General features: G+C 41.2%; 1 protein-coding gene across 4 annotated transcripts in view; it reads left to right on the forward strand.

The window, feature by feature from the left end:
• SNCA (synuclein alpha) overlaps positions 1-24,727 on the forward strand; it is a 77,773-nt gene extending 53,046 nt beyond the window's left edge. For all 4 annotated transcript variants that reach the window (XM_055700749.1, XM_055700750.1, XM_055700751.1 and 1 more), the window contains exons 5-6: positions 23,009-23,098; positions 24,100-24,727. In XM_055700749.1, the coding sequence (XP_055556724.1) occupies positions 23,009-23,098; positions 24,100-24,132 (123 nt within the window). In that variant the 3' untranslated portion in view covers positions 24,133-24,727. The remainder of the gene's footprint in view (positions 1-23,008; positions 23,099-24,099) is intronic.
• Positions 24,728-24,973: the final 246 nt, after the last annotated feature.

The raw sequence follows: 24,973 nt of genomic DNA on the forward strand, positions 1-24,973 counted from the left end.
TAAGGAATTGTCACTAGGCCACACAAGCCCAAAACCTAATACCCAAATAACTGTTTCAGCTGTGGTTACTGAGAAGGGAGAGACTAGATTTCCATATGATTATTATTTTTCACAGAGTAAAACCCAGGAAGTGATGAACAGCTGCAGTATGAGCCCTCACAGATGGACAAAACAAGCGTTTCCTCTCCTAGGATCACTCTCATCATTAAACTTCTGTTACTCGAAGTTACTTTTCCTTCAATGTTGGAGACTTTCATCAGCTTTATAATATTAAGAAAATATTTACCTTTTTTTTTTTTTTTCATGGAACTCTGTGTATTCATTAATGTGAGGTTTGGGTTTTATGTTAATAGTGTTCTTGGGGTTTTGCATCTCTTTCCATTGGTACGTTCACTGTATAAACTAGCTAATAAATCTAGTTTTGCTTTGTGTACAAGCAAAACTCCATCAGCTGCTATGGAATCTGAAAGCTTCTGTCTTTCGGAAGAACAAGTGAGATCACTCAGAACTGAGTCCCTACCAAAATTATCTGCCTTCACACAGCGTAAACAGTTTATGCCAAATCAAGAGTATCTCAGCTCTTTAATGTGTATGTACTGGGAGAATTCAAATGACACTGTAACTCTATGATTGACTAGTCTTCCTCTGAAACTGCATCAGTGTTTTATATGCCAGTTAATTAAATCTTAGATCTGAGTGTTCAGTTAGAACTGTACAAAAGCCTCTCCAAGAAGATTTGTAGCCTTAATGAATTTTGCTTTTAGAGTTGCAATGATTTGGGGTAAATTACAGTCTTGGTGGATAAGTGATTGATCATGGTGTCTAAAGTCAGCGCAAGTGCTCTGATATACACCTGCTGAGTATAGGGTTCTAGATACCTAGAAATTACAGATTTTAAGACAGTAGTATGTCAAGGAGTAGTACAGCCTTGATACATCACGTATCTATCAAGTTTCTTGTGCCCCTGTGTCTGAGCTCTAATCTCTATAAAATGGTACACGTTTCAGTGTAGGAAGTTAGGAGGGAGGGTTATTCTGTTAGTCGCTGTGATAAAGCCTCTTGAGCTGTCTGCATGATTGACAGCGGTTCTGAAGTTTTATAAGAGAACAAATTGATGGGCTAACTGATGGGTGGACATTAAATTTACGTCAGTCACACGTTAGTTTTTGCTTACATGCGCTTTGCCATGGTGTATATTTGTGCAAAACCTGTTTTAATCTGCAATATGAGGCCAAGTTACATTGTAGTTAGCATTAATTAGAAAAGGTCACTTGTCAAATGGGATAAAATGAAGTTGTTACAGAAAAAATTAAGAAACCACTGAAACTGAAAGGGATGTAAAGAAGGAGCTGTGAATCTAATCTAGTGGTGACTGGGAATGTGGGAGAAAATGGCAGTAGTCCATCAAAAGTCAGTGCTGCTCCTCAAAACCTGCAGCTCTTCTCAGTGGCTTCCTCATCCTTATAGAGCCCTTTTGCAGAATATTTTGAAGGAGATTTGTTTTCTTCCCATGAAGGATATATCAGTTTGCAGTACAGTGCATTCATTATTTCCTCCAGATTTTTCTTACTGTCAAACAAGCTCTAGTTGGAGCTTTCTCTGCTGGCACGGTAGGCTATTTCTCTGTATAGGACTAATTCTCTGTACAAGTCCATCACTGGGAATGCACCAGTGGGCACCCATGCAATTTAACAGCCACATTTAGAAGGCAATATTTTGGCTGGTAGCAAATATCCAGGAGACAGCCAGCACTGGGCTGAATAAAAAAAGGATTCTGACCATAAGGTATTTTCTGTGAAGTTACGAAGTCATTGCTCCAGTGCAAGGCCAGAATTATTCCTAGAGCAGGGATTCCGAGCAAACTGCAGAAGCCAGCATGCTTAAGGTGATTAATGGAAAGTCTGAACTGGTGCTTTACAATGTAGATGAGTCACTAATATAATAGACACGCTAATGAGCATGGGAGAGGGTTTGTGTGGGAGGGTGGAGGAGCCACCTCTCCTTTAGGTTGCTTAGGTTGCTGACAGAGCAGGGAGACTGAGCAGCAGTGCTCCCAGGTGTTTTAACTTCAGCTCCTCGGTTAGAGACACACATTTTCATAGTGTGTGATTAGTACAATGATGAAAAGCAATCACACACACTTCAATGGGATTAACGTGTTCAAGTGCTTTAGGGCATTGGTGCCCACAGGACTGGGCATCCTACACCTCTGAAGTGGTTAGTAATTCTGTGTTCTGTGAGATGAGCGTGTCTCCAGCCACTATTCGCAAGGCACTTAGCTTTGAAAGGGGACACAGCCATTAAAATTTATTTCACAGAAGCCCGCAAGATGTGCATAGGTTCTGTGCATATAGATTGTGTAGCTGTGGGGTTCACAACCCCATCTTCTGTCTGCTTATATTAATTCTGTTTTCTTTTTTCATTATTTAGGAGACAGATCAATTTTTAATTTGAGGATTTTTTTTCCTCCCCTGGAGAAATGGGCAAATAGTGATACATTGTATTCACATGAAGGAATATGTGTTAGATTTCAAACCAGTTAAACAATCATGGAAGAAAAAAAAATGTCCTTTCTTCCTGACTGGTAAATATTTAACAAGCTGCTGAATGGTCAAAGGTCCCTTCTAGGATTTTAAAATGACAAGATAAAAATTGAGTTTAAATTTTCTAACATTTGCATTTGTGACAGCAAGAATATAAGCAATGTCAAATGCTTGAAGTCCTCCCACTTGTGCAGTGATCACTGAGTCACGGTACAAGCCAATTTAGAATCCTTCACCCCTGCTATAAACGTTGAGCCTAACTCGGCTGGGAAACGGGAGCATCACCCACACAACACAAAGCACTGCAGCATTTTTCTTTTGCACAGGGAATTAGCAGCAGTATAAAAAACCAAGTTCAGCGCTGAAGGGATTCTGCTTCCTCCAGCAACTGTTCACTACAGGATATTGTCTCCCAAGTTTGCTTTGCCTTACGTAAATCTTTGTTTCCACAGGGCTATTGAAACGTGTATTAGGAACACACTTTGCGTGAGTGCTGTCCTTTTATATGTGAATCTTAATTGCAGGAGCAGGCTGGAAACTAGGACCATGCGTGGCAATAAGTTAGCTGAGGGGAATGTGCTCGGGTTTGTCTAGACAACAATCAACATGATGAGCTTGTCTAGACAGCAATTAACATGATAAGGCCTGTTTGCAGAGCACAGGGGAGCGGGAAACGGATGGCGCCAAAGTTGGCGCCAAGGAAAGGCAACACCTTGCTGTCAATTAGCCGCCAATCAGGGATTGCCTAGTATGCAAGGGTTAGCCTCAGGAACCAATTGGTTTAAGACGCGCAGCCTTTGAAAGTGTATATAAAGTTGTGCTCCTGTACAATAAACCGACATTTGCTTGCATCAAGCTGCGTCCCGTCTCCTCATTCGCCGCAAATTGGTGACCCCGACGTGATACGTTTAAGGATCTAACGTGAAGGGCTCTCGAATCGCCTATCTGAGCGACATGCAGCGAATCCCACAGAACTTTGAATGATCTGCTGAAAGGAAGCAGGAGCCGGCCATAAATCCCTCCGGAGGTGAGAGGTGAGCTGTGGGGAATCCGTAATGGGGAATCAGGCTTCGTCCCCAGAAGGAGACGTTTATGAGCTTATGAAAGGTCTTCTTAATAAACATAAGAAAAATATCTCTGGACAAGACCTTAAAGCAATGCTCAGGTGGGTGCAAGTAAATATGCCCGCAGTGACTGCATCTACAATTTTTACGCGGGAACTTTGGGACGACACAGGGGTGAAATTATGGGATTCTGCGACAAAGGGCAATACTGAGTCCCACCGTCTGCTCTCTTCGTGGAGAGCTATTTTTGAGACTATGAAAGCAGAGGAAGGAGAGGAGGAGGAATCGCAAGCTCCTACAGCTCTTTCCTCATCAGCCTCTAAGTCACAGTGCTCTAGACCCCTGGGTGTCAATGCAGTGGGGTATCCGCCAGAAGAAGATCCTTTTGACCCAGGACCGATAGACCGTGAAAAAGAACCTGATTTATACCCTCCTGATCTACGTGATGTGTGGACAAAAATAAAGAAACAAGCCTTAAAGGAGGGGGATTTGGACATGGCTAAAACTATAGTTGCTCCGGTCTTGTATTCTCAGGGTCGGGCAGGGGGAGCACGATGGGAGGCTCTTTCTTTTTCGGTTGTTAAAGAACTGCGCCGCACGGTTACGGAACATGGTATTTCTTCTCCCTATTTTATAAGCCTGTTATCTTCTGTGTTTGATACTTATATCATGACTCCTCATGATTTGAAATCTTTAGCACGATTGTTACTAACCCCGACTCAGTATACGTTGTGGGAGTCGCATTGGAGAGGAGGACTGCAAGCACTCCTGCTCACGTATGTCAATCATAATGACGCTGCATTAGCTGCACTGACAATAGAGCATCTTACGGGCACCGGGGCACATGCTGATCCGGTAACACAGGCTCAACACTGCCCCCGTGCGGCTCTCGAGGCAATTAGAGAAGAGGCAAAAAAGGCTTTTTTCCAGGTTCCTGATGTACAAAAGCCACAAAAAGCTTTTACTAACATCACTCAGGAGTCTCGAGAACCTTATATGCAGTTTATTGATAGACTAAAACAGGCTTTGGAACGTCAAGTAGATAATGCGGAAGCTCGGGATATATTGCTAACAAAACTAGCTGTTGAAAATGCTAATGCTGATTGTAAAAGGCTACTGAAGTCTCTTCCTAACCGTAACCCCACTCTGGTGGAAATGGTGGAAGCATGTAACCGAATCGGTACGGTTGACCATAAGTTTGAAGCTATGGCTGCTGCTTTTGCAACAATGCGTGGTGTGGGGAATTGCTATGGTTGTGGTAAGCCTGGCCATTTAAAGAGAAATTGTCTTGCGCGGGCTGCGGGGAATAAACAACAACCTCCTGGTCCTGGAGTTTGTCCGACATGTCGGAAAGGGCGTCATTATGCTAATCAGTGTCGATCTAAGTATGACTTCCAGGGACAACCGATACAGGGAAACGGACCGCAGAGCGCGGGGCAGCGACGCGCGCAGACACAAATGCCACAGCTGACATTTCAACAAGCTCGGAGAGAAGTACCGACACCTCAAGTCTCTGTCCAGCAACCTCAGGCAGCGCCGGATTGGACCTGGCAACCTCACACACAGTAATGTTGCTCGATTCCTCGGTTCATTTATTATCAACAAATGTCAAAGGACCATTACCCCCTGATACACAGGCTCTATTAATTGGTAGATCTTCCACAACATTGTCTGGTCTATTTGTTTTACCAGGTGTTATTGACTCTGACAGTGTGGACGAAATTAAAATTATGGCATGGACTCCATTTCCACCTTGTACGATACCTCAAGGTAGTAGAATAGCGCAATTGATTTTGATCCCGGCAGGGGTAAGCTCTCTTACCTCTGATCACCCTCCGCAGAGGAGAGGAGGTTTTGGATCTACAGGGTTACCTCACATTTTGTGGGTACAATCCATTTCTCCACAGCGACCTATGTATCAGTGTACCCTTATTTACAATGACCAACAAATAGCACTAAATGGGATCATTGACACTGGAGCTGATGTCACAGTAATTTCTCAAGCCAAATGGCCTCCGCAATGGCCACTGACTAATGTCTCTCAGGCACTGGCTGGGATAGGGGGGACCGGTAATAGTCGTCAGAGTTTGGAACTAATTCAAATTCAAGGACCAGAGGGACATGTGGCTTCTGTTAAACCTTTTGTGCTGCCTGTCCCTATGGTTTTGTGGGGACGTGATGTATTGTCACAATGGGGAATGTCTATCCGTACACATTTTTAGATGGGGCCATTGAAGTGCGTGACACCCTAAAAATAACTTGGAAGTCTGATGTTCCTGTTTGGGTGGATCAATGGCCCCTTCCTTTGGAAAAACTTCACGCACTTCAAAACTTAGTCTCAGAACAACTGTCCAAAGGACACATTGTGCCCTCTACCAGCCCATGGAATTCACCAGTTTTTGTTATTAAAAAACAAACTGGCAAGTGGCGCTTGCTCCATGATCTCAGAAAAATTAATGATGCTATGGAAGATATGGGAGCCCTCCAACCCGGGCTCCCGTCTCCAACTATGATCCCTCGACACTGGCATCTAACTGTCATAGATCTTAAAGATTGTTTTTTCAGTATCCCATTGCATCTAGATGATACACCAAAATTTGCCTTTTCCATTCCAAGCATCAACATGCAAGCTCCGTTGCAGAGATATCAGTGGGTTGTACTGCCACAAGGTATGAAAAATAGCCCTACAATGTGTCAATGGTATGTTGCGAAAATACTCAGTCCTGTCCGAAATGCTATGCCTACTGTGTTATTGTATCATTATATGGATGACCTTTTAGTGGCAGCACAACATCACGAAGTCATGGAGAAAGCTGTAGCCCTTGTCACAGATGCCGTGAATTCGGCAGGTCTCTGTATAGCACCAGAAAAGGTCCAAAAGTTTCCCCCTTGGAAATATCTGGGCTGGCGAATAAGAGCACAAACTATTATTCCTCAACCATTGCAGATCAATACCAATGTAAGAAACCTGCATGATGCACAAAAATTACTGGGAACAATAAACTGGGTTCGACCATTATTGGGAATTTCTAATACAGACTTGGGTCCTTTGTTTGACCTACTAAAAGGGGACACTAATCTTTGTTCTCCACGTAATCTTAACCCTGAAGCAGATACATCTTTACAAAAGGTTGCCTCAGCTATCGCTTCTCGACAGGCCCACCGATGGGCCCCTGAATTACCTTTTTACTTGATTATTTTAAACCCTGTACGACAGCCTTATGCCCTGATATTTCAATGGGATCTTCAGAACTCGGACCCCCTGTTAATTATTGAATGGATCTTTTTACCTAACCAGTCTACAAAAACTATTTTGACACAACATGAAATGTTTGCCTCTCTGATTGTTAAAGCTAGATCACGCCTGTTAACCTTATCAGGGAAGGATTTTGTCTGTATTTGTCTACCAATAACAACAGTATACTTAAAATGGCTTTATCAGCAATCAGACACCTTTGTTATGGCACTTGCCGACTATACAGGCCAAATAACTTCTCATCCACCTTCACACAAACTGTTTAACATTGATTTTCGTCTGATGTTAAAACCCAGAAGAAGCGAACAACCCTTACAGGCGCTTACTGTCTTTACAGATGGATCAGGCAAATCACATAAATCTGTTCTTCTGTGGTGGGATGATCAACGGAGACAATGGGATTCGGATATAGAGACAGTCTCCGGTTCACCTCAAATAGTAGAACTAAATGCAGTTGTTCGTGTTTTCCGGAAATGGAACGTACCACTCAACCTTGTTACTGATTCTGCTTATGTTGCAGGTATTGTTACACGAGCTGAAGCTTCTGTGCTGCGGAATGTTTCACATTCACAACTTTTTACCTTGTTACAGGAACTTATTTTCCTTTTGGACTCTCGATCTGCACCTTATTTTGTTATGCATATTAGGTCTCATACCTCACTACCTGGTTTTCTTGCAGAAGGCAATCGACGAGCTGATCTACTGACATTACCAGTTCAAGTACTGCCAGACCGTATTGCACAAGCTAAACTAAGTCACTCTTTTTTCCATCAAAATGCTGGAGCTCTTAAGCGACAGTTTGACCTTACTTCTCAACAGGCCTCAAGTATTATTGCTGTCTGTCCTGATTGCCAAAAACACTCTTTCCTATCAATTGCTACAGGAGTTAATCCTAGAGGATTACAAAGCCTACAATTATGGCAAACAGATGTCACACATTATTCTGAATTTGGTAACCTTAAATATATCCACTCTTCCATTGATACATTTTCAGGTGCCTTGTTTGCCTCTTGTCACACAGGAGAAAAGGCACGAGATGTTCGTAGACATTTAATGCGTGCTTTTGCTACTTTGGGTATTCCCTTAAAGATAAAGACAGATAATGGTCCAGCTTATGTTTCAACTACTATCAAAACCTTTTTTGCCCTATGGGGTGTAACTCATATTACTGGCATTCCTCATTCCCCCACCGGTCAATCTCTCATTGAACGGTCTCATCAGTCTCTAAAGCGTTTATTACAACAACAAAAAGGGGGAATGGGAATGGCTATTCCGGAGGAACGGTTACAGAAAGCATTGTATGTTTTTAATTTTTTGAATTGTTCTTTAATAGATAACAATCCACCGATAGTTCGACATTTCACTGCAAATACCTCTTTCGAGGCACGGGTTAAACCCCCAGTATTGGTCCGAGATCCAGAAACAGGTAAAATTATGGGACCATATCCTCTTGTTACATGGGGAAAAGGTTATGCTTGTGTCTCTACAGAAAAAGGACCTAGATGGATCCCAGCGAAGAATGTAAGACCTTTCCGTGAACCTTTATTGCAGACAACTGATACTGACACCGACCCTACAGAATGAAATAAAAACTGTGTAAAGATTACTGTTTGGATATAGTTATGTAACTACATGAATGATTTCTGCCCTGAGCCTGGTGGCGCATACAGCTGCGGTTTGTGTCCGGGCTCAGAGATGTAAATAGGGGCTTCTCTGTTATGGTAAAGTGTCTCTCTTTGCATAAAAAAGAGAGGGAATGAAGGGAATGACCCCAGAGGTGTGTTCAAAGAAGGCATGCGATGTTTGATGTTTCGAACTTTTTGATTGAACCAGTTCTTGTTTGGTGTGCCCTTCCATCTATGTATAATGTTAATTTAAAAGAAAGATGATATTGTTTACACTTTGTCGATAATTGTTTTTCTGTAGATGTTAATGTAGTAGGAGGCTATGATAGGAACGTATCGCAGCGGTTCTTATCGTGCCCAGAGTAACAGTAGGAAAAGCATTAAAGAGTTAAATCACCTTGTTTGGTAGGCAGTTAAGAATGTGAGTCAAAATTGCTACTGCCTTTGTTGTTGGTTCAGGGACATGGCTGTGAGGATTTTGATGGTATGTGCTGCGTGGATTTTAGGCGCCCCACTGCAGCAACATGTTATCAAAATCTGAGAAAATTTCAGCCTTTTTAGCATTCATTCACTCAATTGGCAGTATTGTTTGTTTGCTATTACCTTGGTTGCTGTCATGTTTGCAAGGGCCCTGCAGAACATGGCAAACCTGGTACTAGCTGTTCAAAAAGCAAAAAGGGGAAATTGTAAAATTGTATGGAACAAGGACAGTGGGTTATTTTGACATTGATATCATGTCTTAGTTGGTTTTTTATTTGTTCTATTACTTGTGCCTTGTTTTTGCTCGGTTTCAGGGGTTCTTTTGTGTAACAGGAAGGGGGAGATGCAGGAGCAGGCTGGAAACTAGGACCATGCGTGGCAATAAGTTAGCTGAGGGGAATGTGCTCGGGTTTGTCTAGACAACAATCAACATGATGAGCTTGTCTAGACAGCAATTAACATGATAAGGCCTGTTTGCAGAGCACAGGGGAGCGGGAAACGGATGGCGCCAAAGTTGGCGCCAAGGAAAGGCAACACCTTGCTGTCAATTAGCCGCCAATCAGGGATTGCCTAGTATGCAAGGGTTAGCCTCAGGAACCAATTGGTTTAAGACGCGCAGCCTTTGAAAGTGTATATAAAGTTGTGCTCCTGTACAATAAACCGACATTTGCTTGCATCAAGCTGCGTCCCGTCTCCTCATTCGCCGCACTTAATGTTCCCATTGTGTTGAGGGGATGGTAGCAGAGCTTTCTTGTCACTGACTTAATGTGGGAAATTACAGATGGGTAAATGCTGAATCTGTCCATCTCGCTGGATAAAAATGGTTTGCATCAGACTTCAGAGATGCCGTTCTTTATCATATTAAGTAGTTTGGTTTTGACACTTGAAACACTTCAGATTTCTGAAGGTAGTTCTTGATTTACTGCAGTGTTATTTTAGTATTAAACCTATGTAACAGCATTGACTTCCATGGAACTAACTACTTGGTTAAGTGTATGCTTGAAAATCTTTTCTGAATATGGGTTATATGAATTTGAATGTATAAAAATGAGTTCAAGTAGATCAACTTTTAAACTTTCATTAGTAATGTTGTTTTAAGTTTCTCCTGTCAGATTGCTTACATACAGTATACTTTTGTTGTTGTTGCAAAGAATGTGTTGAATTCCTTTTCTGCATGAATCCATTCATGAAAATGCTTCTGAATAGTTGTGATACTAGTTATTATTCTGTAAATAACTTTTTGAGGATGCTAGATGATCCAAGGCACATCCTGACAGAAGTGTCTCTCTTGAGATAAATGTAGCCCACTAAGGATCCACACTTTACACATAGATACGTTTGGAATGTTGCAAGTATAGGAAAGGGACTAATAATGTTAGAGCAGTCACTGTTGCAATTTCTAACGCCACTGCCTGTCTTTGATAATTCTCGGCAGATGGGCAGCTAAACTGGAGAATAAGGACCCGTTGGTTTGTTGCTTGACCTTACAGAAAGGATGCAGATGTATAACAGAAGTCACTGCTATTTTCAGTAGCGTGGTTTCTCATCGAATGTGCTTGTTGAACAGTGCTTGTTATGAAATAGTAAACACGTCAACGGGCTTTATGCTAAACCACTGCAAAAATTATCATGCTTTTAATGACAACCATTGAAATACTCCTATGATGGGAATGCGCAAATACTTACCATATAAACTAAAGGATAAGAGAAACAAAATTATTTGGAAATCGTGACTAAAAGATGACGATATAGCATACTGCTGAATTTAATTTCGTTTGTTTGTTCGTGGCAAACTACATTTACTTTTAGCCTTGTATTCCACACAAGTATTTTCTAGTATGGCTCCCTTCTAGAACAGCATTTGCACATAAATACACCAGCTGGGTGTCTAACTGATATTTCCTAAGCATTTGCAAACATTTGGGCATCTGGCTGTGGCAACCATGCAAGTGTGTTGTTTGTGTTCAGGTCTGCATGGGTGATTCTTAAGATCTGGCTGTCATTCTTATCTAAATGTTCACTGAGCAGCACATGTATAGAAACGTCTTTATGACTGGTAGCTGACAGGTTTTTGTGTTGTTTTCAAACTACAGGGAGTCATATAATAAATGCACATCTTTTTTTCTGGAGCATGGACTTATCCTGTCAGTCTTTGCATCATCCTCAGTACTTAAAATAGGAAAAAACTCCACCATAGTGAGAACCTAAATGGTGAAGATACTGTGTGGCTCTGGGCAGCATGTCGGTGTTCATTGCAGGAACTGCAATGTGGCTTGTAGAAGAAAGAACTGTACTGACTGTAACGGATTTGCTACGTGTGTTCCCTCAGTTCCTCTACTGTTTTAACTGAGCACCCTCATCACTATAGAATAAGCTTTGATACTCATTCTCATTGGCATGACTTGCATGAAATTATTCTTCCACAACTTCAGAATTCATCTGAACTTCCATAAATCACATGCATCTGACTGTTACACCATGAATTTGAAGAAAAGTGGTTTGGTCTTAGTTTTGTATTTATTCCCTAAGTAGAGGGTGTAATGAATACAACTGCAAAGCAGTATTTCGCTCAAAACTTCTTGACAGAAATGTAGTTTTACCCTGCTGTTCTGGATGTAGCAAACAGAATGAATGCTTTACCTCAACTGCTTTTTTGTGTGCTACATTTACGGTGCATATGCATCAATTTTTCCTCTTGTATGCTTAAATATGAATGGGGCGGTGGCTGGAGTGTGATTAGTAGCAGTTTACGGTGATTACTTTGCTGTGAATCCAGTGCATTCCTGGGTGCAGAGGGCAGACCCCCGCTTAGCTCGTGAAGTTTGAGGAGCTACTGTGATTAACAAGAAAGGACCAGAGGGAAAGTGTCATTTGAACAGTTCTGACAACTAATGTTCTGTGCTTCTTTGATCCTTTAGAAACCGCTCTGCGTTTTAATTTCAAGTGGTTTGATGGAGTTTATTAATAGAAGGCTCTTTCTGGTAAAAGCAGCACAGTAACAATTCCCCTTTGAAGCTTCATCTATGGCTGAGGAGGAGATCATCAGCCCACACTAGATGAGGTAGTTTTCTGATGTTAGAGCGAGCTGGGGCTTGCCCTCCTTCTCGTCTGTCTGCCCGATGGGCAGCGTCTCTGCCCTACACCAAGCAGCCACATCCAGGCTCTAGCAAGACTTACCCTGTGTGCAGTTCTCACCAGTGAGCACCAGGCACGAAGGGTAGTGGATGCTCAGTGGGTTTTCCCTAACCGTATCGTGTGGACAGAGCAAGCTGGCTTAGTCCAGAGAAGCTGAAATGAGTCAGGGTAACAGTTTTTCCAGTATCAAAACCTTGCTACAGAGAGAAAGGGGGCTGTGTCCAATGGGAATAGACTAGGAATACTGGAGCTAAATGGTAGTGAGGGAGATGAAAATTAGACAGCAGGAAAGATGCTAATGGTAGCAGTAATTAAATGAAGGATTAGGTTATCTAGAGATGCTGCAGAATTTTTGTCACTGGAGGCTTTTAATGGGGCTTTTCCCAGGCGTCTGTTGGGAATGATTTTGGGGAAAGCTGAACCTGTGACTCAGGTGACTCCACAAGGCCATTCAAACTTGCACTCTTACAATTTTCTATATATGAAGAAGTAGTGAATATTTTTATGGTATGTCCCTTTTGGAACAGCAGCAAATGTCTGTAAAGAGGATCATAAAAACAGGCTGCTCTCAGTACAGGTATGAGTTCAAAAATGGCTTACTGTGAGGTGAAGAGTTACACCAGGCTTATACTGACATAGGTAAGAGCAGAATTTGACCTGGGAAAGACTGTTTTACTTTGAGCTGACTCACGCAGTGCAGAGGATAGCAGAGTTTGGTCTGACGCTTTCCTTCTTCTAAGGCAGAAATGAAAAGCAAAGATAACAGTGTCGCAGGAGGAGGGAAAGAAAACACACTCAAGTATTGTATATTTAAGGACTAGTCCTTTAAAAGCCTCCACACCTTCTACACCTTACTAAGTAAACTCTATTAAATAATTCTTTCCATTAGTTGAAAATATTTTTTTCTTCTACGCAAGAATAAGCTGAAGAGATGTTTGTGTTTCATGCCACTGGACTGTGAAGTAGTCTTCCCCGATGCAAGTGAAAGCTCTGAACAGTTGTATGCTTGCTTCGAGATGGAGGGTGATATTTCAAGAATATAAATTTTAAAATGCAGGCTGACTCTTCTTTTGTAGTGTTTTGATCTGCTGCTGAATCAATTGCAGGAAATACTCCCAAAACATTTATAGTTAAAAAAATTGTTGCAGGTGTTTGTCAGAGCAAGTGCTGGTTTCTTGCTTAGAAGAAACATATTTTAGAATTCCCCAGCTAGGTGAAGTGCTATAATAGGTTGTAATTGAAGGAATGCTTTAGAGAGATGCTAGCTGGTAATAACTGAAGGGTAACAACTGCATGATCAGCATGTCCTGTCAATCAATTACAGCCTTTGAAGGTGACTGTGCTGCCACTAGCTCTTCTGTCAGCCCACAGCTCAATGTGCTGGAGAGTAAAAGCAAATGAGTCAATGCTGATTGCATTAGCTTATCCACTCACACTGTAGAGAAAAGCAAAAGCGAGAAAACCCTACCTGCTTTCCACTACTTGTAGAGATCTCTTTCTTTAAAAACTTCATTGGAAATTAGTGCAGTTACTTCATTGCTTTGTGAGTACACTCAGACAAGGTGGGGCACAGAACCGCCATGTGCTGTCACTGGGGCTGTGCGTAACGGAGCGGGTACTTGTGCTCTTTATGATGCTAAAGGGTGACTGGTCCTGCAGTTCTCTATAGGGGACTTTTTCTAAGACAAGGAGAAATAACTATGGTTTAGAGGCTGCTCTTTTAGGTAATACAGCATTGAATGTACTGTTTGTGTGACTGGAGAATTCTTTTAGAGGGAACTTGTTTTCCTCCCTTAATTTTGTCTTTTAGGTAAGAAAGTATATACTCATGGAGTCTATACAGTAACTTCTGGAGTTTAGCTACATTAAAAGTTACGTAATGTTGGAATACGGTTATGATATCCAAACACTTTTCAACAAAGTACGGTAAAAACACTTTGCAGCTTTGACTGGGACCATGCTGCTTAAAATCGTATTTACCGACTTACTGGAGCCAAATCTGAACAGGGTTGCTCATTTTTATGCTAACTGCAAAGCTGATGTGTACCACTGGTTTAGTTAACATGATCAGTCAAGATCATGTATTGTTATGTTCCAGTTCTGTTTAATGAAGGCAAAGCTCAGGTTATCATCCTCAGTGGTCTCTCTTGGTGATGGGTTCATACAGATTGCAGAATCCTCCATTGCTGCAGGAGGATGTGTGGGTTTAGCTAATCCCATGGAGCCCCTGACAGATGTAGGCTGGTCTTAAAGACTTCTAATTAAATTATTCCTTTAGGATTATATAAACCTAGATCACTTATGCTTTCCTGACAATTTCCTTCATCTTTCCTCTCTGCTCTCGGATGTGGTCGTTCCTGCTGTCCTTTGGGATCTCCTGGCATCCCCAAAGTGCATTGTGTAGACTGAATTCTGTACTCGGGAGAAAGCACCCTTGGGCTAGATTAGACCAAGTGGATTACCTCACTCGCCTTGGTAATACATGAGGGAATGGCTTGTATTTTTTGTATAACATGACATGGCTGGCTTATGTTACTCTTTGACTTGGTGATTCTTTTCTGCCCTTCCTCTTTGATTTGGTGAGTGCCAAAGTGCAGCGTATTAACACCTTTTCCAATTGAGCTGCATCGTATTTATTTCAATCACTTGGTTTTGTCAGAGTATCTTTAAATTATTGTAGTACAATTAATTAAAAATAAATTCAGGCTGTTTCTTGTGCCTTCTTAATGTGTAAGACTGAGCATACGGTTAAGTGCAGTCCTTGGTCCTTCTTCCAAATCTTTATTGAAGATTTTGATATTACTGAACTCAAGGTTTCTGTGAAACTGCACTCTGAAACTTCATTTCTGAGAGTGTAAATCACGATGCTGATAGTGGATATTGTTTGAGCAGATCAATTACCCTAAAACATTTTTATTGACCTATGCTTCTTTACCTTGTTCATGAGAACGTCAAGCAAGGCACAGCTGTGACTGCATCCCCGGTGTGATGTTCAGTTAGCATGTATCATTCCCACTATTTTGCAATCAGAAATTACTGTCTTTCTAAATGGAAAGCTCTAGCGTTCCCCCCTGCCTCCCCTACCTGTGGGGTTTTCACTGTCACCGTAGATTTGGGAAGCTGAAAAGGATGAAGCTGAAAGGGCTGTGTGTTGTGGATGCATTTACATGGTGTTGCTGGTGGCACATTGACTCAGCCCCTAGGCAACCTGTTATTTTAAGTCACCTGTCATTAATGCATGTGTCCATCACTTTAGGACTCATATGAGCTGCTGGTCTGACCTGGGCAACAGGTGGGTTGTCCATGTAATCTGCATCTGTTTATCAGCAAATAGGGACACACCAGCAGCTCTAATTAGGTATTTTACCACCCTAGTTAATGCAAAACATGAATCTGAGTCTGAGGAAAGTTGATAGCTCACAGAAATGTTCCTGTTGTGCTCTGAACTGAATTGAGTCTCATCTTTACAAGTAATACCAACTGGGGAATTTAAAAAGGAAGGAAACAAAAATTTACACAATCTATGTTGTATTTAAATTTGGTTTTCTAAAAATTTACAACAGTTCATAAATTGCTGTAAACAGCATTTCCAGCTATTTATGGACACCAAGACGGACCTGTAACCACAGACACTTAGACAATCTTCACTTTCGTTCCTCTCTCCATTGGCCTCAGTTTTTACCCTTTTCACTTTTGTCATTGCCAACTGAAGGGCATAAAAACATGAACCAAAATGCAGCCTGTAGCACTTGCAGTCACTATGTTAGCCTTTCATTGAAAGTGTGCTACTGCACTGATGTTTATTTGTTTAATTAAATGTCCCTTGTTCACTTCCACTCTGTTTAAGGAGGAGGGCAGTAGTCTCACCCCGTTATTGGTACTCTAAATGAGTTGTGCACTGGAACAGGTAGTTTCCTTCACACATACTGCTTTCTCGTCATTTCCTTCACTTAGGTGTTTAGCTTAGGGATAATTAAAACAGTCCATTTTTTTCTGGCTAGTGCACAGGTATGTTTCCTCTCTGTATCTCCAGGGTAAAACCTCTAGACTGCTGCTGATGCTTTATCATTCACAGTTGAGCTTAAAGGCAGTGAGCGAGCAGGAGCTTTAGAGCATCCTAAGCTGACCTGGCAACTCAGTTATAACCAGTCAGCTCGGTATATCTAATACCTTAGGACAAGGAAAGTAAATAAATTGAGGCCATCTTAGCCTTTTTTTTTTTTTTTTTATGTTGTTGGGAATTTGATGTTTTGTTCAAGGGTTTTTCTCCCTTTGGATAAGTTGAGCTTTATGGTCAAAATACCTGTGAAAAATCAGTTCACTTAGGTTCAATATCCAGCCCCTAAGTATCCTGATATTTGGTGGAGAAGAAAGGATACAAATTATTTTCTTTTCAAAGGGGAATTGTAAGCCTGTTGGCACAGTGAATTTCTGTTCAGATTGTAGCAAAAGGTGAGTTTGGGCAGTATGTGTGACAGCTGCACTGAGGATATACATAAGGAAACCCAACATTTTTCTTTAAACTCCACCATGTAATGACTGACAGTTCCTGAAGAAATTCCTTTCAGGGTGCATAATACCAAAATGAATTGGGTTTAGTCAGGCTGGAGGGATATTCAGTTACCAGTTGTAAGGGCTTAAGGCAGCCCTGCTGAGTTACAAACGCTCTGGGACATGGTAACAGGCACAAGGCCAACAGCTTTAGGGATAAACAGTTTATCTCTAAATGATGGTGTGGTAATAAAGACAGATTAGTAGTACAACTATCCAGACTGTAACAGCAACAAATTCAATAATTCACTAGTACTGGGATAGACTTAATATCCAGGCTCACAGAGTTGTATGTGACCACAGCTGTCAGGCAGGCAGGAACCAGGCTCGGCGGCTTCTCCGGCTGAGCTACTTGGACCGGTTGGTGAGCTTGAGGAATGTCACATTCCCTCATGGGACAGTCCTCTCTGTTGTTGTGAAACTCCCACTCTGTTGCAGTTGTGAAAGCACTGGTTGGGCTTGTTCATCAGGCATCACATCCCCTGTCCTGCCACCGAGCATCACATCCCATGTCCTGCCAGTTCTGTCCTTGGTGTGCACAGGGTTCAAAATACAGTATAAGGCAATACTACTCTTACTCTGACCTATCGGTACTTGGTAATTTTGCATCCAATGCTTTTGGATGTGATTTTTTTAATATATTTTTTATATTCCTATTTTTATTTCAAGCTCTCCGAGGTACCAGCCGGTGTGTATGTACAACAAACTGGACTGCATTAAAAATGCTTTGTATGGGACATATCATTGCAGGTCTCAAAGGACTTTCCAAAACGGACTTTAAATGTCTTTACAGAAGAGGTGTGCCAAAATTTTCTTGTAAACCAGATTTTTTCCATATCCTAGTTCGCTGCTTTTTCCATTGCACCTCTTCTCTTGATTCACAGCGAGTCAGTAATTACAGAAACACTCAATAACAGACTGGCAAGTGATGTAGTGTGACCAGTGCTCATTGAGTTTATAATAATCTATTTTTCTGAAATTAACTATGACTTCTCAAATAACATTAATTTGTTAGGTGTTTGAGGCAAGCCTCACCTTGTTTTAATGTATATGATTGAATTTGGCTGGTAGAGCTTTCTACTGAAGAGAAAATCCTCCCACAATATCTGCATGGGAAAACACGTAGAGGTCTCAAGAACTGACAGAAAATCAGCAAGTGTGAAACAACACAAACGTGAAAGTTTATGGGGGGAGGCTATCAACGTGTATAAATACCTGATTGGCGTGGTGGTAAAGGAGATTGAACCAGACTCTTCAGCAGTTCCCAGTGAAATGGCAGGAGGCAGCGGGCACTAACTGAAATGCAGGAAACTCTATTTAAATGTAAGGGGAAAAACGCATTTTCAGTGTGCAAGTAGTCAAACACTGGACCAGGTTATCCAGCGAGATTGTGGAGTCTCCACCTGTGGGGATGGTCAAAACCCAAACAGGCACAGCCGTGAGCAAGCTGCTCTAGGTGACCCTGCTCTGAGCTGGGAGGTTGGACTAGATGATCTCTGGAGGTGCCTTCTGACCTCTGTGGTGAGTGGAAGTGACTTCCAGGGTGGTCTCCTCTTGCCAGTATAAACGTTGTAAGAGCTGACGCTTCAGTGGCCTGGTTTATGTATGTGGGAATATGGAATCATTCCAGAATGAATTAGTCTCCAGTAATCATGAGAATCTATGTGACTGTAAGACTCCTTCAGCATTTTTAATGGAAAGAAAAAAAACCATGTTACCAGCCAGAGAGATAGTAAATTACAATGCTTAGATCAGCTGCTAAGTTACAATTACAGTGCTTCTTTTTGAAGTTGCTTTTATCCATGACTTCAGATAAAAATAATGTATTTCTGATGGTAACAACATGGCATTCAAAGACATGTCACCAAGAGGACCAAGTCATGCTCTCTGAATGTGACCATTTTGCCAGATTGGTGTGGCATAGATGTAGTACCATGAGCAGACTATGTCGTATGTTTTCCATGTGTAGGGGATCTTAAACAGTGTCTCCCCTTCCACCAAGAGCATTATGAGGTGGGAAGGAGGGTGAAGAGAAAGAATGGGGTGTAATTTTCACCAAAAACACTGAAATAAGACAAACCCATTTGGTGATGTTTTCCTGGTAAAAGGAATAGGCCTGAAGTTTTGGCAAATACGCTATAACTGACACAGGGCCAGGACTTCAGGAAGACATTTTAGTTGGGAAGACTTCTTAATTGGACTACTATTTTATTTCAAAAGTGGGTCATTTCACATTGTTAACCACACAGCTTAGCAGGTTTCATTCCCATAGTAAAGGCGTTGCCATCAATGTTTTGTATCCACTGCAGCATGTAAGTTCCACTTCACCTCTTATTTTTGCCACTCTTGTATACCAGTGGGTTTGTACCTGTTCCTTGAGTCAGAACTGGTGTCTAGGGTCATGCAAATGTACCACTTCACAGGGATGGGACACTGTCAAGGGAAGCCAGTTTGTTTATACGATGACACCGGTTGCTCCTCCAAAGGAGAGAGCACGGCACGCTGTGGGCAGCAGGGCATACACTGCAGCTGTTCCTTTCCAGGGAGGGTGCAAGTTCTGGGCCATGCAGGTCTGGTAGTCACAACGTTTTGTCAAGTCAGGCAGGAGTGCTGGTAGCCCAGACTGACACCGCTGTTGGTACCTGAACAGCAGTGTGGGGTGCTGGGCTCTGGCTAGCTGCAAAAGCTTCCTTTCCATAATACGGGGTCTAAGGGTACCAGACTCTGATGTAGAAATACAAGTTTTACCCAGTGACTGTGCTTAAAACCAAGATGGATTTGGACATTTGTTTTTTCTTAAGGGTATCCTCAGGGGACAGGCAGACATCCTCCCTTTGCCGTTCTTTTAATACCTTGCTTTTTGCATGAGCTGTAATTTTTCCTTTTTAAATGGTTTTCCCTGCAAAAGAGCTCACGCTCCCCAGTTAAAAACTGACTTCATCTCCGAGAAGCTTTTGTTTAGCTTTTCAGACCTTCTAATAAAAATCTTTCCTCTGGAAATGCCCTTCTATATGGTTTAAGAGCAGAGGTGGTGGCCTCAAGAGAAAAACTTGTCTTTCATACTAAGACAAGAGTTGGTCTGTTGGATGTTTTTCCTCTCCATAACTGAATTGGGATATGGAATTATTGATCATGAGAACATAAAATTGCATTTCTTTGTTTTAAAGGAGGTCAATAATGATACAAGGTGTACCTTAGATGGTTCTGTGTTACTGGGGGTGGTTGTTTACTTTTGTGATATCCTAGCTTTGGAGGGATTGTATATCAGAAGCAGAGAGAGCCTCCACTAAAAATTATGTGGTCACTTATACTGTACATTTAAATGTAACAAATGTGACCTTGAGTAATGTCATTCTTGTCTGAACTGCAGTGACATCAACATGAAAGGTGGTGTTTGTATACTCTCTGCAGCTGGACAAAGGTGATAAGCCTGTCCCAGGCAAAGAGCTCCCTTAATGGCTTGGTGTGGCTTATGATTTCCTTGATTTGAAAAAATATTGGTGGTGTGATTGATGTTGTATTTCACTAGTGCTGCTGATTGTTTTATTTGAAGTTGTAGAGGAATCTCCATCCTGAACTCACTGAAGGAACTTGGGAAGATGATTAATTTGGCCTTTTAGGCATTGTGTCTCTGTAATCCTGATGGACAGTCCAGACCCGTGGCAGACATTCCTAACAAACAGTGTACAAGCTTTGAAGCTCTTCTTTGAAATTCAGTTGGCAAATCTTTGTCTTCGTCGTTCCTAATGGTCCTGGCAGTTTCACTCGCCATCTGTTTTCCTGCTACAGATATCATGAAGCTGCATGCTTTCTTCCTTGTGCAACCTCAAGACTGATTTTGGGCACAGTGTTACTTGATCTACTGCTTGTTAGCCGAAGCTGTTCCTTAATGATAGAGGGAAACAGAAATTAAATTATATTTTGCATTAAGCAGGAGAGTAGTAGACTGGAGCTGTAGGTCCTTAGAGCTGATACATTAGATCAAGTGCACAGTAACAGCTTTAAAATTTGCATCGTGCACACACTATTTAGCTATTGCAGTCAAAGTTGATATGGATTGATGCTACTTCTCATAAAAGTAAGCAGGCGTAAGTACTCCTAAAAATTGACTTAGAAGCTAGGGTAATTAAATATTGCACATCAAATAACCTTAGGAGCTCGAGTGTTACAATAAGCCAGGGCAGAAATGTAATTGGGCCCAGTTTTTCTGATAACTTCATGCTTAAAAAGTTACCTGTCATGTTGAACACCCAAAATTATTAATTTTTCTGGAAGACACGGGCCTAAATGAAGATATTAACAACCTTATTCTTCAGTGTCCCTTGACTTTTGGAATTTGTCCGTTGTATCTATGCCGTAGAGCAGGGCAGACTGTTAACTGGTAGCAGGCACATGCATGGAGGGAACTTGGCAGAAGAGTAGGCGTTGATTCCACACAGATTATACTGTTTACCTCTAAAGGAAAAAGCATATCTGGCCCCACTGAGAAGCAATGAGACCAGGTATCTTCATACTGGACCTTCCGAAGTCTGAATTAAGATCTAGAGAGAAGAATCCACATAATGGAAATAAATTCTGCACATCGTGGATTTTGATGATGAGTGTGAAAAACGTGTGTTTATGCGCTTGCATCGGTGCCAGAAAAGGTGGCCGAACCAAGGAAGAAAAGAATTTGTATCTAGCAGATAAAGTCACAATTTGTGCATGGAGAGTTGCAGCAAGTAAGGAACAGTGTTATGACTAAGGTCACCTGGTTAAACCACAGAAAGGAGCTGGTATGTGGCAAATGGTGAACAGCAGAAGCATGATAAATACGGTGTGAAGGTAAAGAGGGTTTAGGGTCACCTGTTTTGCATATTGTTTTTTATTTTGTGTTAAACTCTGAGGTGAGTTTCAGGTTGAGCTTCTCTTACTCTCATTTCATCTGTGTCCTAAACTTAATTTAGCATCACTGTCCTATAATTTGCAGGCTTTGAAGAATTAGCTCATTAGTCAGGTTTGTGACTTATTTAATTTTGTATTTCTGTCTGTGATACCAGCCTGCAGTGTTGTTTGGGTTTTTTTAAGTTAATTTCTTCCTGAGTGTCTGTAATTGTTTTTTAGTGCGTTTCTGTCTAGATTGGCAGCTGGTATAAATCAGCATAGTCATGATAGTTCCACTGAACTACTCTGCCTGTTTTCAAATCAATTTTTTTTACAGTTCAGGACGAACTCCAGCAGTCTTTGTTCTGGCAAAATTAAAGTTTCTTCTCTGTGAACTTCTGTAGTAACAACTACTATGGGAATTGGCCCAGTTGGAATGTTTGTTTTCCTTTATAATTTGTGTTTGTTTCAGATGGTAAATAGCATCTATAGTTCTAGGACAAAATTTAAGTAATCTTACTGAGCAAGTTATTCCCTGCATCATTGCAAACCCATGAATTCCAAGAAGTTCTTAGCAAAATTGCTATATAACGTAGAAGCGCTGCTATAATGGTCAATAGCAGATGCCCAATAAAAAGTGTAAGAAGCTGGGTATCAGGTAGTGCCATGTATCATATACTAACACTGCACAGAGTAGTGTGCTGGTTGGCATAAGACATATAGAGGTGTTATCTATTAAAGGAAAAAAGCTTTTCCCAATACAATTAAGTTCTAAAACTGAAAGAAAAAGCCAGCATGCAGTAGTCTGGAGTTATAATTCTTCCTTTTCTTGCTACTTTGAAATGTACTGTGAAAAGGCTAAAACTGTAAAATAAATGATTCGTGAGAGGATTGATGTCTACAACATTAAAAATAGATAATTGAATTGCTTTTTCATTTGTGCGTCTTGATACTAACCATTTTTTTGGCCTGCTTTTACAACTACTTTTGCATATCTGCAACTGTATTCCCCCGAGAAGTTAAACAGAAATTAATGTGATAACCTACTTAAACAATTTGTGTGGGATTGTGTTTCCCAGATCAGTTTCTTAGGAAGCAAGAAATCTTGTTTTGGTTTGTTTCGTGACTTGGCCAAAGCATTTTCTGTGGGAACAAAATATTTCCCAAAGATATTCAGCAGGTTGGAGGTGGTACTGTTCTTTTGTTCAGGTTGACTTCTTTGCCTGTCTGTGGCAAGAGAGAAATGGAGTATCAGCACTTCAGCTATTCGGAAAGATGATAGTAGTCATTCCCCGCGTGGATGCCCTTGTGGAACATGGAGCAGATCTCTCTGGAGCTGATGTCCTCCAGCTCTTCAATCACTGGCAACATCCCACAACCAAAGGACAGGCCAAGAAGTCAATCACAGATGGGGAGGAAAGACATGCTTTGGTGTAAATGAGGAGGCAAGCAGTTACAGTCTGTTGCTTTTCTTTCCATTTTTGAATGCAGAATGAAGAAGGTTTCCTGCAGGAGGGAATGGTGAATAATACAGATGTTCCTGTGGATCCTGAGAATGAGGCTTATGAAATGCCTCCAGAGGTAAACCTGTTGTAGTGTTTGCTGTGAATGCATGTAGGAGAAGGGCACAGGAGGGGACTGCACGCTCGAGTTGTGTTAGCCTGGCACAGGCTGATGCTGGGAGGGCACAGTAGAAACATGGTCTCTTTGGCCAAGATCTCCCAGAGGTATAGTGCTGGGAATCAGAAAATCTGTTGCTTTCTCAATAATAAGGAAGTTTAATAGGAAAAATATTGTGTGTGTTTCAAAACAGTTGTGCTGGGCTTTCTAAGTAATCCACAGTAAACTATTTTTTTTTTCTTATGTTTGATAAGGAGTATGGGCAAAACTGCATCTTCATAGATTGATAGCTTGGCCACTTGTCAAAGCATCATGCTTTGTAAAGCATGATAATTCATTATTATACTGTTAATGCAATTATGGGAGTAAATTATTTTGTTGTTTTTATGAACCTACTATCTGAACTATTACTACAGTGTCTGGCGTGATGCATTGGTAGATGGAGTGTCAGTTTTACAGTAGCACAGATAATTAGACTGAAAATGAGAGGTATAAAATATTTAGGCCATGATCCATAAAAGATTTATAGGCACGCTTAATTGCTAACAGCCTGAATATCACTGAAAGTATGGGGGCTGCTCGCATACCTGTAGTTAAACACACATTTAAATTATTTACTGACTTGAACCAGTATCTGCAATATGTGGTGTGCTATTCAGCCCAGAGGTAGTTCTGCTCCCTCTCCAAGTGAATTGCCATGGGTGGTTTCATGAGCTTCTGGTAACGATCAGCTGAACGACGTATTAATCGCTGTAAAAGCCTAATTCTCCTGTAAATACCACAGCTTGTAAGGTACACTATCTGGCAGGTGTGACAAAGTAACAATAAACTGCAAGATCCTGATCACATGATGATTATCCATACTATTTTGGCATTGAATCCACTAGGACTACAACAAGCAGTGAAAGTAGGATGTATTTATCTAAAATACTAGTAGCGCTGACTTCTGCTCTCCTCATTAGGAAGAGTATCAAGACTATGAACCAGAAGCATGAGAGTCCTTTTCTTCCTTTATATCTCCTGAAATCTACTAACTACTAAAGATGTCCCATCCTGTACAAGTGCTGAGTTCCAATGTGCCCAGTCGTAAAATTTTTTTACAGTTTTTACGGTGTATTTTGAAGTCTTCCATCAGCAATGATTGGAGTATCTGTGACTGCATCCACCTTGTTTCAGCATCTCCCTCCTGCTGAAATGAAAGCTGGTTGGCAGGGTCATTGTTGTGCTGTGGATATTGTGGCTTCAAGTTTAAAAGTTAAAAAGAAAACATTAAATAAAAACACCTAAGTGTCTACTGCTTATTTCTAACTCTGTACATGTTTTGTTGATAGGCTGTCAGTAATTTGATATTGTTTATGATACAGTTTTTATTTGTTTCCTATGACTATTCTTTCTGTGCAGAGATGACTTATTGTGAGAGCTTTATATATATGTATATGTATCATACATATAAAAAAAGTGAGCATGATCTATGCACCTATAAATACTAGCTGTTGAAATTTTACTGTTTTGTGATGTGTTTTATTAACTTGTGTCTGTAAATAATGGTGTTTAACTGAAGCAAATAAAATGTAACCCATTAAAAATGAACTTCTAAATTAGTGATGATTTATAACACCTTTCCTCTCCAAAAGCCCCTATTAAAGCGTTCGGGCTGTGTTGCTTCCCGTGAAGGAACTGGGGGAACAAAACCAGCAAACAGAAGCCCAGTCTATGCAAAAAAAAAAAAAAAAAAGGATGCAGAACAAGAGTATCGGGGCCGGTAGCTGGGCTGGAGTACATTGTTGACAAAATAGATTCATTTGTAGTGCTAATAAAGTTTCTGTTGTAAGGAGA

This window comes from Falco cherrug, chromosome 1, assembly GCF_023634085.1.
Source record: "Falco cherrug isolate bFalChe1 chromosome 1, bFalChe1.pri, whole genome shotgun sequence".
In the NCBI taxonomy this organism is placed as follows: Eukaryota; Metazoa; Chordata; class Aves; order Falconiformes; family Falconidae; genus Falco; species Falco cherrug.